This window comes from Homalodisca vitripennis, unplaced genomic scaffold, assembly GCF_021130785.1.
Source record: "Homalodisca vitripennis isolate AUS2020 unplaced genomic scaffold, UT_GWSS_2.1 ScUCBcl_11027;HRSCAF=20142, whole genome shotgun sequence".
Taxonomy (NCBI): Eukaryota; Metazoa; Arthropoda; class Insecta; order Hemiptera; family Cicadellidae; genus Homalodisca; species Homalodisca vitripennis.
This window is the reverse complement of record NW_025787265.1, coordinates 25,575-40,953: the sequence shown is the minus strand read 5'-3', so window position 1 is coordinate 40,953 and position 15,379 is coordinate 25,575. Positions and strand designations below refer to the sequence as shown.

Below are 15,379 nucleotides of genomic sequence, written 5' to 3'. Positions count from 1 at the left end.
ACAAAAAACCGCCATTTCTGATTGGATAAACCTTTTGAGATGCGGTTTGTGGCATTCAACTCTACTAAGTGAGCTCTTTAAAATGAGGTATCACTCGACCCATGCTTTAATTTAAGATTTCCATGTTTCCCTCTGTGGGCCGTCCCCCCATGGTTGGCATGTCATGGTAATAGCAAGGAAAAATAGTTTACCTAGCCATATGACACTGTGCAAAGTTTATAGATGTTATCTGCTATGGTTTGTAAAATATTAAGCCGTACCCAGACTTTTCAAACACCTTGTATTGTAAATGACAACCTTCTGTGAGTAGAGTTTGATACTGTTTGAAGTGGCAGGATAAACATTAATGTTATAAGCTAGGTGGATCTACTTATTGTCTATTTCTTTTAACTTTTATCAGATGTTTAACACATTTGCTCCCAGAGCTTACACAAGCTGACAATGTTACCTCAAGACTGGACACAGTGCCACTTTGGAACCAAAGTGTTGAGCATAATTATTTGAAATGTGATTTTTTAAGATAGAAAATAACACAACTTAATTATTTAGCTTTTGCTTATCTTTTCTTGTTTAAGTAATCAAAGTGTAACCCCTCAGACAACACTGAATCACTTGGAGCAGGCGGCAGTGGTGAGGAGGCTAGCCTTTAATAATAATAAATGCAAGGCCCTACTTATATTAAACAAAACAGTTTTATCGACTACTAACATGTTTCATAATCAATTTTCGGTAATGTTGTCAGATGTTTCATAAAAGACAGTTTTGTATACAAGAAAATGTTTTTGCTGTAAACTCCTTACAAGTAGTATTGTTGCTGAGCATGTCTTGCGATTTTATGTATTGAAGAGTTTTAAACTAATTGTTGTTGATTTAGTAGCAATTTATCCTGACTAAATTTACCATTTCTTAAATATTATGAGATACAATATATAATTATTGAGATATACTAATACTGAGGTAAGGACATCATATTATTTATATACTGACCCAATCAATGCCGTTTCGAAGGTGTATCCCAATGAAACCTCCCTTCGGCATTTTGGTCTTGATGAATTCATTAGCTGCATTGCTCATAGCCGTGTTCCACTTGAGATAACGGTGCAAATCTCTATTCTCCAACTGCACAGGAAAACTTGCAGGAGCTCCAGCAAATGCTAGAACTGGAAAAGTACAAAATAAAAAATGAGGGAAAAGTTTCTCAGGCCATTAACTCTCTTGGTTTTGGACAAAACTCATAAAAAATGTTGGATAACATTTGCATAAAGGATCTAAAAGCTTTGTCAACATCAATAGTTAAAAATAACATGTTACAATTGGTCTTACTTAGCCTATGCTTCAGACTAATGATGCCTGGTTAATTTATAAGTATATATATTTAATAGTTCAGGTGTGTAGCTTATATTATCATTATGATAGAGATTAGGTAATGAGGACTAATTCTGAGATACAATCCACAATCATCCGAAAAATAATGTTGAACGGTTTTACAAATAAAAGTTGAAAGGCTATAGAATAGAAGTGAAATTGTCCCAACATGAGAGTATCTGAGTGGGTGGAATATTTTAACAAAATAAACATTCGTACGGACTGTTCATCATCTTCAATGTCTTCACAGCCATCTTTGAAACATTTATACCACTAGCAAACCCTTGTTTTACTCATAGTAGACTCACCATAGGCTTTTCACTTTATTTCATTTTTCACATAAAATTTGACACAAATCCTATGAGTCATGTTTTTTAACAATGAAAGTTGATCAGTTCATAAAACATGTCTAACCTTAGCAGCTGCCACTGAAAAAGTAAACCATGAATACATATAAAACATTTGTATACGGTACTTCAGACGCCTTAGTATCAACATAATAAAAAAATCTTGACAATCGACTCTCCAAACCCTCGAAACTTACAAATTACTCTTACTTTTTGAGAACACACACCTCATATACGGACACTTACAAGGATTTAACATAGCCATTTAAGTACTCATAGTAACTCAACTGACTACTCAATTTAAGTACTCAAATACTAAGTAACTGACAACCTTACTAAGATTTCTTTTTAATGTTTGATAAAATAATTTGACAATAAAAAACACCTTAACATAGTAGTAAACAACAATTTAAAGCCTAATGATGTCACGTTTTAGTCTCAACAAGTCACCAATTATAGTGACGAATACATCCAACTCAACATTACTCCAGCTGTGTAGCAGTTGCCATATAAGAGCCAGAGGCACCACTGCCTCAGCATTGACATTGAATATGATCATTAAAACCACTGAAATGATGTGTAAAAGTTGCAAACCACGTCCCGACCAAGCCCATTTGATAAACTTTGATTTATAGTCAGAGGCAATCTCCCTCATGATGGAACTTCATGGAATTTTTTGCATTTTCTCGATCAAGGTACTGGGTCCCAAAACAACTATCATCAAAAATGTGTGTTCATGTGTGTGCGTGCGAGCGTGCATCTGTGTGTGGGAGTATGCAATATAATACAGGTTTATAAATGCAATAACTACCAATAATTTTTTTGTACTCAGACTAATTTTGGTATACAGAGAGTATTTACACGTAATTTAGACCAGTTGGATATCCAGTCACTACTAATTAAGCAACCAACAGCTATTACCAATCTGATGAAATCAGATGTTCTCAGTCAATCAATCAAAACAACTTTGTTCATAAGACATACAATGCATATCCAGAAATTAAGTGTACTGAGGCTCTCAAGTCCAGACACGTTTTTTCACATGGTTTTTTTGACATGTTGACTACACTGCCGGGTAGCCTGATTTCACCCCTCTGCAACGAGATTGGCTCAAGGTCAGTACATTGAGAACTATCAATGTGAAAATACGTATCACAAAACATGTCAATCCAATCTCCCGCCAAGCGCAGGGAGTCATCATCCATTATCTCGGTTTAAAAAGGAAAAACTCCGATTCTCACACGTTCTCTTCCATTTTATATTTCAAAGCAACTTCTTTTTTACCTTTAAAAATGTTGCACCTTCACTTTTTATACATGTTTCAACAGTTAATGTCTGATAATGTAACATTATGGCTGACCACTGGTCACTTTAATAGTTCAAGGTAACTGGACTTGTTGAAGCAATGTCCTGCATTCACAACACAATTCTCATACACACAGAAAGACTATTATCTACATATTATTAGCTATACAATCAGGAACTAAACTGTAGATTAAACTTCACGGAAAGATACGTTTAAAGAAAATTATATTTAATACCTACCCGGCCATTCTGAAGGATTATATTTGGCATTCCACTGCTCTGACATGTTTGAATTGTGCACGTCATAGTGTAGAGGGCTGTAAAACTCAGAACCTGCAAAGTCTATGCTGAATGTGTCCCAAAATGGTCCAAAGGGGTTCCCCTCCTTTGCATTGCAGCCTTTATTTTCAGATCTTGCAGCAGTGTAGCAGAATACTGCAAAACATGTCAAACGACTCAGCTTAATACGTCATTAAGGAAAACGGTATACTGATATTGCTGAATTCACAAAATACAATACATCATAAAGGTTAGCTACAACAAAAATAAAATTTTTTTCACACTACTTCTCATACTGAAAGTGAATTAGAAAGTCTAGAAGACACTTTGTGACTGAAATAAGCTTCACAGGCCTACATGTCCATATAATTTCTTGATCACGGCAAACTTAACTATATGGCACTGGTCTAAAACAAAATACCTAAGACTTAAAAGCATTACAAGTAGATGCTTTTAACTGAAGTAGGCTTATCAGACCTAATTAAATCATTATGTGGATTAGGATATATCACTCATTTGAATCTGAAGTACTGCTCTATGTACAAACCAGAAATAAGAGCTAGGTACAGATTTATTAACTTTATGTATACAGATGAAGTAAAACACAAAACAGTCACACTGTACTATCATTGAAAGTTTAAAAAAAACCATTTAATACACTTGATTGAACTGTATTCTATTAAAATATTTAAAACAAACTATATAATGTGTTACTTTGGACCCTTTTTTATCCCGTTGAATCATTTTTGAAATTAAAAATGTAACATTTTAAGTATTCCCATTCCTCACTGTGTGGGATCCCATATTGTTGCATTTATTACTGCAACTCTGAGTGTTATGTTATTATTGTTACTATTACAGAATATTCTTGTTTTATTTAGTTTTCAGTCTATAGTCTATTTTATTACTGTTATGTTTTACAACTTGTTGAAATATAATTGATCCATTTTCTGTTATTATATATAATAATAAACCTTTTAACTCTTATTATCTATTTTTTTATTGTACAATGTACATTTCGAATTCAATGAATTCATTGAATTCAAAATCTACATTGTACAGTAAAGAAATACATAAAAAGTGTTAAAAGATTTATTATTGTATATTATATCAAACACACTTCGGGGCTACATTTCTAATGTCTGTTATTATTTATTTATTTATTTACTACTTAATTTAATTGTTAACATGTTAACACATTTAATAATTTGAATAAGCCATATCAGATATTTAGTTAAATGGTTTGTTATTTTTCAGACATCGATACAATCATGTAGCTATTTTCTTTTATAATGTTTAAGTTTGCCTTTGTTTATTGCTAGAACTAAGGATTTGTTTAACTCCATTTTGTGTTATTTTTTTATATTTAGTATTTATTTATCTATGTTTATTTAATCTAAGTTAGGAATAATTTGATTAATTTGTTATCAGTATTTTGACTTAGCTAATAAGCCGCATTATGACTTTGTCAATGTTTATATAAATAATACAACAATAAAATATTTCAATTTGAATATGATACCTGTTATAAGAAGAATGAGTATACTCTCAGTTGCCTGAAATACATTAATGCAGGTTAGAAAATTAAATGTTTAAAACAAACACATTGTTTTAAATTAAATCAAAACTTGTTTGTCTTCAATTAAAGATTATTATTATTGAAGGAGAAGGTGTGGAATGTTTGCCTTTATCTTAGTTCTATTCCAAGCGTATACGAGGCATGTCCAGAGAGTAAGTGTACTGAGGCTCTCACGGGCGGAAGGATATTTTTTCTCAATATGTTGGTTACACTGCCATGTAGTCTCATTCCTCCTACACCAAGACCTGTTCAGGGTTAGTACATTGAGAACTATCGATGCGACAGTATATTTTGTGAGAAATGTCAATCCAATCTCCCACCAAGTGCAAAATACACGGCATCATCTGTAATCTCGTGTGGAAGATTAAAACACCAGTTGAGGTTTATAATGAGGTAAAAACTGCATATGATGATAAAGTTTTCAATCGCACGAGTGTGTTCAAGTGGTGTCATGAGTTTAAAGAGGGTTGTATGTCTTTGCATGATAATCAGTGAGTGGAAGACTTTCAATAGTGATTGAAATTTTGAAAAATTGTAAAATGCTCCGTAATGATCACATATTGACTGTGGATGAACTTTCTGTGCTATATCAGCAAATCTTCAGATCTCTACAACACAAAACCATCACTGAAAAACCTTGGATATCGGAAAATGTCTGCAAGGTGGGTCCAAAAACGGTTGACAGGCCAACACAAATTGCATTGCTCAATCAGACAAAATTGAAACTACTCTTAAATACACTGCTAACAAAATAAGTGATACAACAAATGTTGTGTGCTGACTACCATTCCTCACCGTTATGATCAACCTTACCTGAACTCAAACAATCCACGAGATAAACAAGAAGATCTATAAAAACTGCTGCTCACCATAAAACCTCATTTTTACCTATAAATAACTTAATTACTAGAGAACATTTTACAAGGAGAGGTTTACACCTTAACAAGCAAGGTAAAGACGTCCTTTGCACGTCAATCGCCTTACACGCTACAATAAGGACTGCACTCTAAAACAACAACTAAGGCTCAAAACACTACAACTTCATGCATACCACCGAACAAGAAGTATGATGGAGAGAAACCTATATCAGTAGTTGAGACGAACATGAAGAATGCAATCCAGGACTTTCGTGGTGATGAGTCTGTTGCTTTTGCTCACACCATTTCATCTGACCTTGGTAACAAAAGAAATATGACAGTGGGTGTGGCTGTAGTATTTAGAGAGGAATTTGGTAGACCACAGCGCTCTGACTGTATAAGTAATCACCTGGCTTACCAAAATAAGACCTGTGGCGGGGCAAGCGTGTACAATCTTATAACAAAGTTGGAGTACAATGGGAAAGCCAACGGACTGTAGACTACGACCTGGCATTTCAACATCTAACGAAGGACTTCAAAGAAAAGGGTTTGAAGAGGCTGGTCTGCTCTGCCATGGGGTGCGTTAGAGACCTGGTTTGCACCTGACCGACCTCATCGGAAATCTGACAAAATTCCAAGAGGCTATGGCGCTATTGTGAACATCATATCCTACAAACCAATATTCAACAAGATCTCTCTGGAATGGACTGTCTCACAACTCCTTTGTAAAAAAATTGAACAATCTCATTGCTTTTCAACATGTACAAAAACGCATCTCCTGTAAGTAGCCTAGTACCATCTTTAAACCCTATCATACCACTTGCATTCCGGCAACTCCTCTCACACCCCATATTATTACCTCCAACTGTCTTACCCTCTCCTCATCCTCAACAGTCTACACAAACTAACCAGACACCTGAAGTTGACACTAACCAAATCTTTTTTTAGAGAACCTAAGCCTGTTCCCACCACTGTAAATAAAATTAATCATAAAACCAGATAGCACTCAAAATAATAAATGTTCAATTTTTCACCAAAATGTTCAACATTTAAGCTCAAAGCTAGAAATTTTAAAACTTAACTTAATGGAAATTGATCCAGATATATTGACGTTGTCAGAGCATAAAATGTTAGAATCTGAGCTTACATTGTTGCACTTCCCAGGGTATCATTTAAGCTCCTATTACACTAGATCTACTTTTATTGGCGGTGGTGTGTCATGATCCTCACAAGAGATAGCATCACAAGTAAAAGAATCCTAATGCCGGCTATACAAAATCTATTTAGTTGAAAAAGAATTTGAGTGCTGTCTGTCCGAAATTTCAGTATCTAGTTCACTTTTGTTTTAGGTTGTATTTACAGGTCACCAATTGCCAAGTTTAATGGATGGTTTCTTATTAAAATTTGAAGCTTTATGTAGTATTTTAAGTAACAAACATAAGCATATTATTTTAACTGGAGATTTTAATATTAATGTTTTAAAAAAAAGACAGACTTTATCATAAATTTATTAGCATTTTAAAAACTATACAATTTAACTTACAGAGTAAATTTCCCAACTAGAGTTCAATTAGGGTCGGAGAGTGCTATTGATAACATTATAAGTAATATTGAAGATAAAAGAATGTAAAGTAACAGGTTTAATAACACACATTTCTGATCATGATGCACAAACTCTTGGAAATTTTTGGTATAAAAAATAACAGTAAGAAAATAACTAAAAAATATTCTAGGAAATTTACACAAAATAACACATGCATTTTTTATACAAAACCTGTTTAAAGAATCTTGGTTGGTTGGATGTATATCAAGCCCCCAGTAAATCTAAAGTATAATATATTTTTAGGGATTTTTTCTTATCACTTCAATATTTGTTTTCCAAACTCTTTACCTCACTGCGGGGAGGGTGATGATCATAGTGGATGACTGAAGAAATAAGATTTAGGAAAAATGAAATTCATAAATTAGAAATTTGTTTTAGGCAAAGTAAAGACCAAAATTTTAAAGACAATTATAAAGAATCTGAAGAAGGATCTAAAACTTGTATAGCTAGGGATAAGAAAATATTCTTTGACAATAAGATTAAAAACTCTGGAAATTGCTCAAAAGTCACATGGGGTATAATAAAATCACAAGTAAAAAAGACCTCAAATGCAATCTCAAATATAAGTATTGACAGTAATGGGGAGGAAACAAGTGGTCCTATTGAAGTTAGCAATGTGTTTAACAAATTCTTTGTCTCAGTAGTTGACCAAGCAGTACTACCCAAGATTGTTAAAAGTAAAGATTATAATGAGAGTAATATCTTATACTATAAATACAAATTTTAAATTTAGCTCAATAACAGAGCAAGATCTGGGAAAAATAGTTAATTCTTTTCAAATAAAACTGTACACTGGGGTTACGATGATATTTCAATAAATATAATTAAAAAGGTCTCTACCATCTATTATAAAACCCTTAACTCATCTAATTAATTCATCTTTAATTACTGGTTATTTTCCTGATGAACTTTAAAATTGCAAAAGTAATACCCAATATTTAAAAAGGCGGCAGGTAAATGATCCCTCATGTTACCGCCCTGTCTCATTGCTCCCAATTTCTCAAAAATCTATGAAAAGACAGTTTAAACGCAATTAGTTAGCTATCTAGATAAGAATAGATTGTTAGATAAGGGTAGCAGCACATGGATTTCAATCAGGAAAATCTTACAATAACAGCTGGGAATAGACTTTATTAGTTCAATAATTGAATCAATTGATAGAGGAGAAAAGGTGTAGAGTAGGTATTTTCTTAGATCTCAGTAGAGCTTTTGACAGCGTTTCTCACAAAGAGTTGTTAAAATCGTTAACTATTTTGGGTATTTCTGGTAAAGAATTAAAATGGTTTTTAAGTCCTATTTAGCTAACCGTAAACAATATGTGGAAATTGAACATCTTGAGTCAGAAGTTAATGATAAATACATATATTTGAGAAAGTTTAATTCTCATAGGTTAGAAATACCACACGGAGTACCACAAGGATCTATTTTAGGTCCATTATTGTTCCTTTGCTACATAAAAGGTTTGCTGGGCTGATTCCTAGGGGCAAATAATATTTGCTTGTATGCCGATGACTCTAATGTAACAATCTCTGGGAAGACCATGGAATGTATTGAGGAATCATCTTTTTATTTGCCTTTCAATCATTAAAGACTTTTTTGACAGTAAAAATCTTCTCATAAATTCAAGTAAAACTACTTTATATCTTTTAATACTAAAACAAAATAGAGAAAAATTATCAACCAAATATTTTTTTGGACAACACTTTATTAGAACAAGTTGATCATACCAAATTTCTTGGCCTAATGATAGATAAAAATCTTTCATGGGATAAAACATATCGACTATGTTGTTAGTTAAAATGTCATCTGGATTGTATGCCCTAAGACAAATGTCTAAAATAAGTAATTTGAAAAACTCAAACACAAATTTATTATGCTATGGTCCATTCTCACCTAGCCTACGGGATTAGTGTGTATGGCGCTACAACAAAAAGAAATCTTGATAGGAATACTGCTTCAACAAAAAAAAGGGCACTTAGAATAATGTTTAACTTAAAAAAGAGACCAATCAGTGAAAACATATTTTTGTAGAATTAGGCATTTCCAACTGTTTTTGGATTATACATTCTGGAAAAACTGTAGCATATGCTAAAGTAAATATAAATTTTGTCCAAGAAAACAAATAGGGCATAATTATAACACTCGTACAAACAGGCAAGTAGAAACCCCATAATTTGAAATTTTTATACTAAAAAAACAAAATTTGTAGGCACTAAAATGCTCTATCACCTTCCCCGGAAGTTTTTGTTGGAACAAAATTTGATTAAATTTAAAAAAGAACTAAAAGAATTTTTGATTAAAATAGCACCATATTCCATTGAGGAGTTTTGGGAAAGAAACAATAATTAAAATTTATGTATACACTTTGTCTATTTATTTACTTATAAGCTATTATTTAAGTTGTAGTTATGTATACACGTAGTGCCATAAACTTAAGAAAAGTATGTGATAAGATCCTTTTTATGTATAAGAATTTATGTTAGAAACTAACTACGTCTTGGAAAATATATATATATATATATATATATGTGTGTGTGTGTGTGTGTGTGTATTTTTTCTGTTTGGTGACCTGTTAAAATGTTGAATTGTCATTTGTTTTTAAATTTTTGCTAATTATTATATTAGTTTGGTTTAAGTTTATATGTCAGCTGTTGCTTGTATTAATTTAATTATTATATGCAAATTTTAGTTATTATTTAACTATTATTTCAATATTATTAGTTATTAGTAATTATACTTATTGTAGGTTGACACTATTCATTGTAAAATGTACATTTTATTGAATAAAGGAATTTTGAATTTGAATTTGAATTTGGACCACCGCATCATTGTTAAGTGGTAAATGATCCAGTACATTAGGTAAAAAGTCATTAACCCATTGGCCTTGTATCACGGAACGGTTCCATGACAGCTAGTCTGGGCTCAAAATTTATATCACGGAACCGTTCCGTGACAAGTACAGCGCCATCTAAATATTTTTTTTAAATCCTTTTTCAACCAAATGTTAGTATAAATTAGACTAATATTGTTGTAACACATAAGAAAAACTGCAATACTACAATTAATTGAAATTTAAATGAATAATAAGTTACTATAAGAATATTAGTGTACTACAAGAGGAAAAAATTATTAATATTCATGGAATTTTCAGTATTTAGAAAAAAACATTTATTCTGACAAACTATGCATATATACACATATTCTAGTATTGCTAGGTAGAGAAATCCAAAAAGATATAAAATATAACCAAATAACTTGAAAAATAAATTTTTTATAAACATATAACAAAACTCTTACGTTTTTAGCATTTTTAATAGGATAACTCCAGTTGAGCTGATAGTAAAAATATGTATAAGCCAATGGGTTAAAGGCACAAACACCCTGTTCACAAATTGGCAGATGGAAGTTGAATAAAGACCTTTAAAACAGACAATTTCTCTCTGCCCATTAAGGCACAGTTATTCCAAGAAAGACTGCACAGTTAAAGATTCTAAGGTCCTACGTGTGAATTATGCGTTATTTGATAAGTCTGGCAAACATAATTCATGTGATTATGCGTTATGTGATTGTGAGTGATTGAGATTAGGAGGAGGATCCTGTTTGAAATATCTCACTATGGTGGCAAATTTGATGTCAACATTGGACAGAAACTCTGAGATACACAATAATTTTAGATTAACTTGTTAGGGGCTTGGGTTTTTCATAACTCTCTTTAATGTAATCATATTATTTACTATTGGACTAATATTTATTTATGTGAACATGCTAAGTTTTTGGTTTCAAAGATTAATTATTTCCTCATTGCATGACAATATTGTATCATATTCAAACATTGTATGCTGAGTAAAATATTGCATTCATAAATATAAACACAATATACTGTTTTATTTTTATTCATCTTTCTTTAACCCTCTGACTGACAGTTATAAAAACTGCTCAGTTGCTCATAGTAATAATTATATATATACCAAAAAAAAAGAAACATTATGAAACAGAGTTGAGACCTTGATTGTAACAGATGCTATACTACGTGTACTGTGGTGTTAACTACTTAAGATCACTAGTATCACTTAGTAAAAGTGTTAAATTATCAATCCCCTATGTCAGTTTATTCTTGAAATATTAAAAAAAAATGTAAAATACATGTTTTTTGTTTTCTGAGGAATCTGTTTCTTAGCAATTTTTATAAAAAGTTTAAGATTCTAAAAACACATATTATAACAAGTTTTATGAAATAAATATCAATATAAGAAGAAAAACAAACGTAAGCAAAATGTTTGAGCATATTTGGAACAATTAAAAGAATTATAAATAAATCAATAACGAATAAATTATGAGAGTACTAAACCTGGAGATTCCAAAATTCACTCTTTCTTAACTTTTATTTGGTAAATTTTGTTACTATTGTAACATTTAACAAGTTTGGCTGAATGAATTTGATTTGTATCTTTTTAATGGTATTTATAAAACTAAGTAAAATACTGTGAAAACCAATGTGAAGTTTCACTTACATTGTGGGGTTGCCGTAACAAACAATATTTAGACACAATGAGCAATTGACATGTTATTTGTATATAGGACATTCAATATTGTGAACAGTATTACAACTATGGTTTTAGTTACATTGATGTGTATATTTATAGAATTTTATATCGTTTTAATACATTAATTGGATTTGCTAATAAAATAACATTAGATCATAAAATTTCCCAGTATGGCACTGGGAAACAATTATTTTAGTAGGATATTTCCTTCTCACTTGAAGGGTTATTTTTACTAGCAGTTTTTTTTTCTCCAAGTACTTGCAATCTGTTTAAAAACAGCCTCTGACTTTATGCACTTGTTTAAATAGATATACCACTCAAAAGATTTAAAAGTATTATGTAGTACAGGGAGTGGGAGATAACTACAGTAGTGCCCTTTCAGACTGCTGAGTAATATCATTTACCGGTTCTTTTCTCTGGAGGCCAGAGAGTTGGTGCAATGTCTTTCATGAAATCTTCCATTGTAATAACTCTGTGAAACTCCAGAAGTGGTTTAACTTCAAAATAAGTGTCAAAAGGAACTTGAATCTGAAAAATACAAAATATTATGTAAAATGAGAATATTTTAAATACACAAATATATTCTTGGTGGGGGCTACAGTAGGCTATAAAAAGCCCAAAGTAGGTGTTTTTGATCAAGTTTGATTCTGAAACCCACATGTAAATACTTTTTCCATTGGGCAACAAGGCGTCAACTGCAGTGTCAGACATACAATTTAATCAAACCTGTTGGATGTGCAAAACCTAATATGAGCCAGCCAGTTCTAATTTTGTTAAACCTTTTATCCTCTTTTAACCATGAAAACTAAACTAACATATGTACCCAATATAACATCTACTTGCATTTGAAAAATATCACAAGATTCCATCACATTACATTATAAGTGCACTGAAGAGGACTTTTATTTTCAAAATTGCATGTAATAACATGTGTAAGTCCTAATTATACATAATATAATGTTATTTAGCAGGGTTCAGGATAATATAGGTTTGACAATTGTGTGATCTGAATGTTAGTTTTGTAAAAACTTAAGATTTAATTATATTTAGAGTAACTTGTGCTGCTGTGGTTCATGTTATTTTGTAACTATTTAATTAGCTATAAATGGGAGAAATTAAGTCAAAATTTTGGTTGCTTTTAAAAACTGTTTTAATATCAAAACCAACTTAATAACATTTAAAAATCTTTAAAAATACATTAGACATGCTATAAATTACTCATTCGTAATTTAATAAAAATTAGACCATGCATTTACCACTGAAATAAAATTTAGTCTTTTGTAACTATTCATGTTTTTTAGGATAAATTTTTCTAAATCAGCTATTTGTACCACTTTAAAAAGTAGGCTACCTAACAGGTTACAAATTATTTTAACAAATTATCATCAGAATTATTATATAGAAAATATTTTAGGGATAATAACCTTATGAGACAAAAAATTGAAGTTGTCAAAAAAAATTAAGGGACACAATTGTGATATGTACGAGGAAGAAAAGTAGAGAGAAAGAGAACGGAATCAAGTGACCATGTAGTTACTACTGTTCAAATTTTCGAAACATTATAAGAACAATGAATTACTTTCTAGGTACCATTAATTTTTATTAATGCAAATTAATTGCTTTGAGTGATTGATCAAGACAGATATCTTTTGTTTATACTTACCGATCTCGGCTCCCCATATCTGTATTCCACCCAAGGTGGGAGCACTAAAGTTCGTCCCAATCCCTTTGCGAAGCCCAAAGCACCAAGAAAATGGTCTGCTTGATTACCAAACCTTCCTGGAATACAAATTTATAAATTACATACATACAAAGAAAATTCCAAATATTAGTTCATATACTACCTTTTAGTGATTATATAGTAAAATAAAATTTTACTTAATGTAATCAATACATACTCAATTTTGTTAAAACAGTTCAGCATATAGTAAAATTTTTTAAACATTATCTTACTGTATTCCTGATGACAATGTTATTGGTCTTACGGTGTAACTGATTTTTTGTCTCAATGAATGATGGCAAATAACTAGAAAAATACTGTTTCCTTCACAATACCTCCATCGTCAGAAACAAACTTTCAACAAATAATTATCTTAATGCACTAATCACATAGTCATTTACCAAAGGTTTATAATGTAGGTAATTTATTACAATTTTAATGTTGAACCTACAACGTACTATAATTTAAAATTTTTTACTTAAAAAATTAAATTATTGTGCCAAATGTATCGCCTTCACAGTGGCTCTACACTGAACACTTTCATTCTGTCACTCCACTGTAGGGTGTTTGCCATAGTCAACATGTTAAGAAAATAGTACCATACTATAATTTTAAATATATTATGTTTGATAGGTTACTTGATTATTACCGTTTCCAGGGTTGAAATGTTCCTGAGTTGCAACAATCTAGCTAAGCGACTGATATATTTATAGGCTCTTGAAAAGTGCCGTTTTAAAAAGATGTGCTACGATCTAGTCTGCGAAGGGATTCAGATGTCAATTTCACTACGGAGCTCAGGGCAATAATGCGCACTGACCAAAATATTTTATAAAAGTACACCCGCCACAGACCTTCGCAGTTGCAGATCAGGTAGGGGCAATAAAAGTTGCAGCTTATTGACCAGAATTTCACGATATTAATATCCTTTCTGAACACCATCTATTCTCAAGAACGTCCTTTGCACCCCGTCCAGTCTAGATATTTAACCAAGATAGGGTTAGGTCAGATAGGGTGACCAAAGAGGGTTAGCATACTCCAAAACTTGTCCAACCAAAGATTGTTGTTTGTTCTTAATTAGTTCTTTTTCTTTTGTTTTTAACTTCAGAAATGGGCATATCTGATTCACCAGAACAACTAGGTAGGTACTGCATTGACGGCATGCTTGAATTAAAACATAGATGAAACTATTATCAATATGTAGATTTCTTCTTCCTTTCAGCCATGAAATTTTAAACGAGATCGGCAAATATTTAAATACTTTCACAAGTCACATTTAAACAAGCACTTAAATCCATGTCATATCAGTGGCATGTCCATTTATGCGACAAACTGTCACGTACATGCACCAGATCATGGATAAAATAAAAAAACATAAACAACATTAATGATGGACATCCATATAAGAGACTATTGGGAATAGGAACAGTTGTGCTTTTTATATCATATATTCATATTTTTTTAAAAGAACATATTTTTGCTAAAACAACTTTTTTAAACCCAACATACATAAATTAAATGCAACTAAGTTAACCCCTAAACAGTTTGTTTTAGGTACCTAATGTAAATTTGTATTTTGATTGAGGCTCTTCGAAATCAAAATTTCAGCGGCTTTATAATATGCGTCCACTAGCATAATCTAATCATCGATAGTATGATTAGGCTGTATAAACTACCAAAACAAAAATGCCGAACCTAATTGTGTTAGGATATTTCAAATTACAAAAAAGAAAAACTATATTATTAGAAATATTATACTTGATTTCTCCTCACAGAATATGAA

At 31.6% G+C, this 15,379-nt stretch overlaps 1 protein-coding gene across 1 annotated transcript in view; it reads right to left on the bottom strand.

Moving 5' to 3' along the window:
• Positions 1–987: 987 nt before the first annotated feature.
• LOC124374914 (GDP-fucose protein O-fucosyltransferase 1-like) overlaps positions 988–15,379 on the bottom strand; it is a gene marked incomplete at its 3' end in the record, with an annotated part of 28,819 nt that continues 14,427 nt past the window's right edge. The window contains 4 exon segments of the mRNA XM_046833049.1: positions 988–1,160; positions 3,258–3,452; positions 12,284–12,407; positions 13,543–13,658. Of these exon segments, the coding sequence (XP_046689005.1) occupies positions 988–1,160; positions 3,258–3,452; positions 12,284–12,407; positions 13,543–13,658 (608 nt within the window).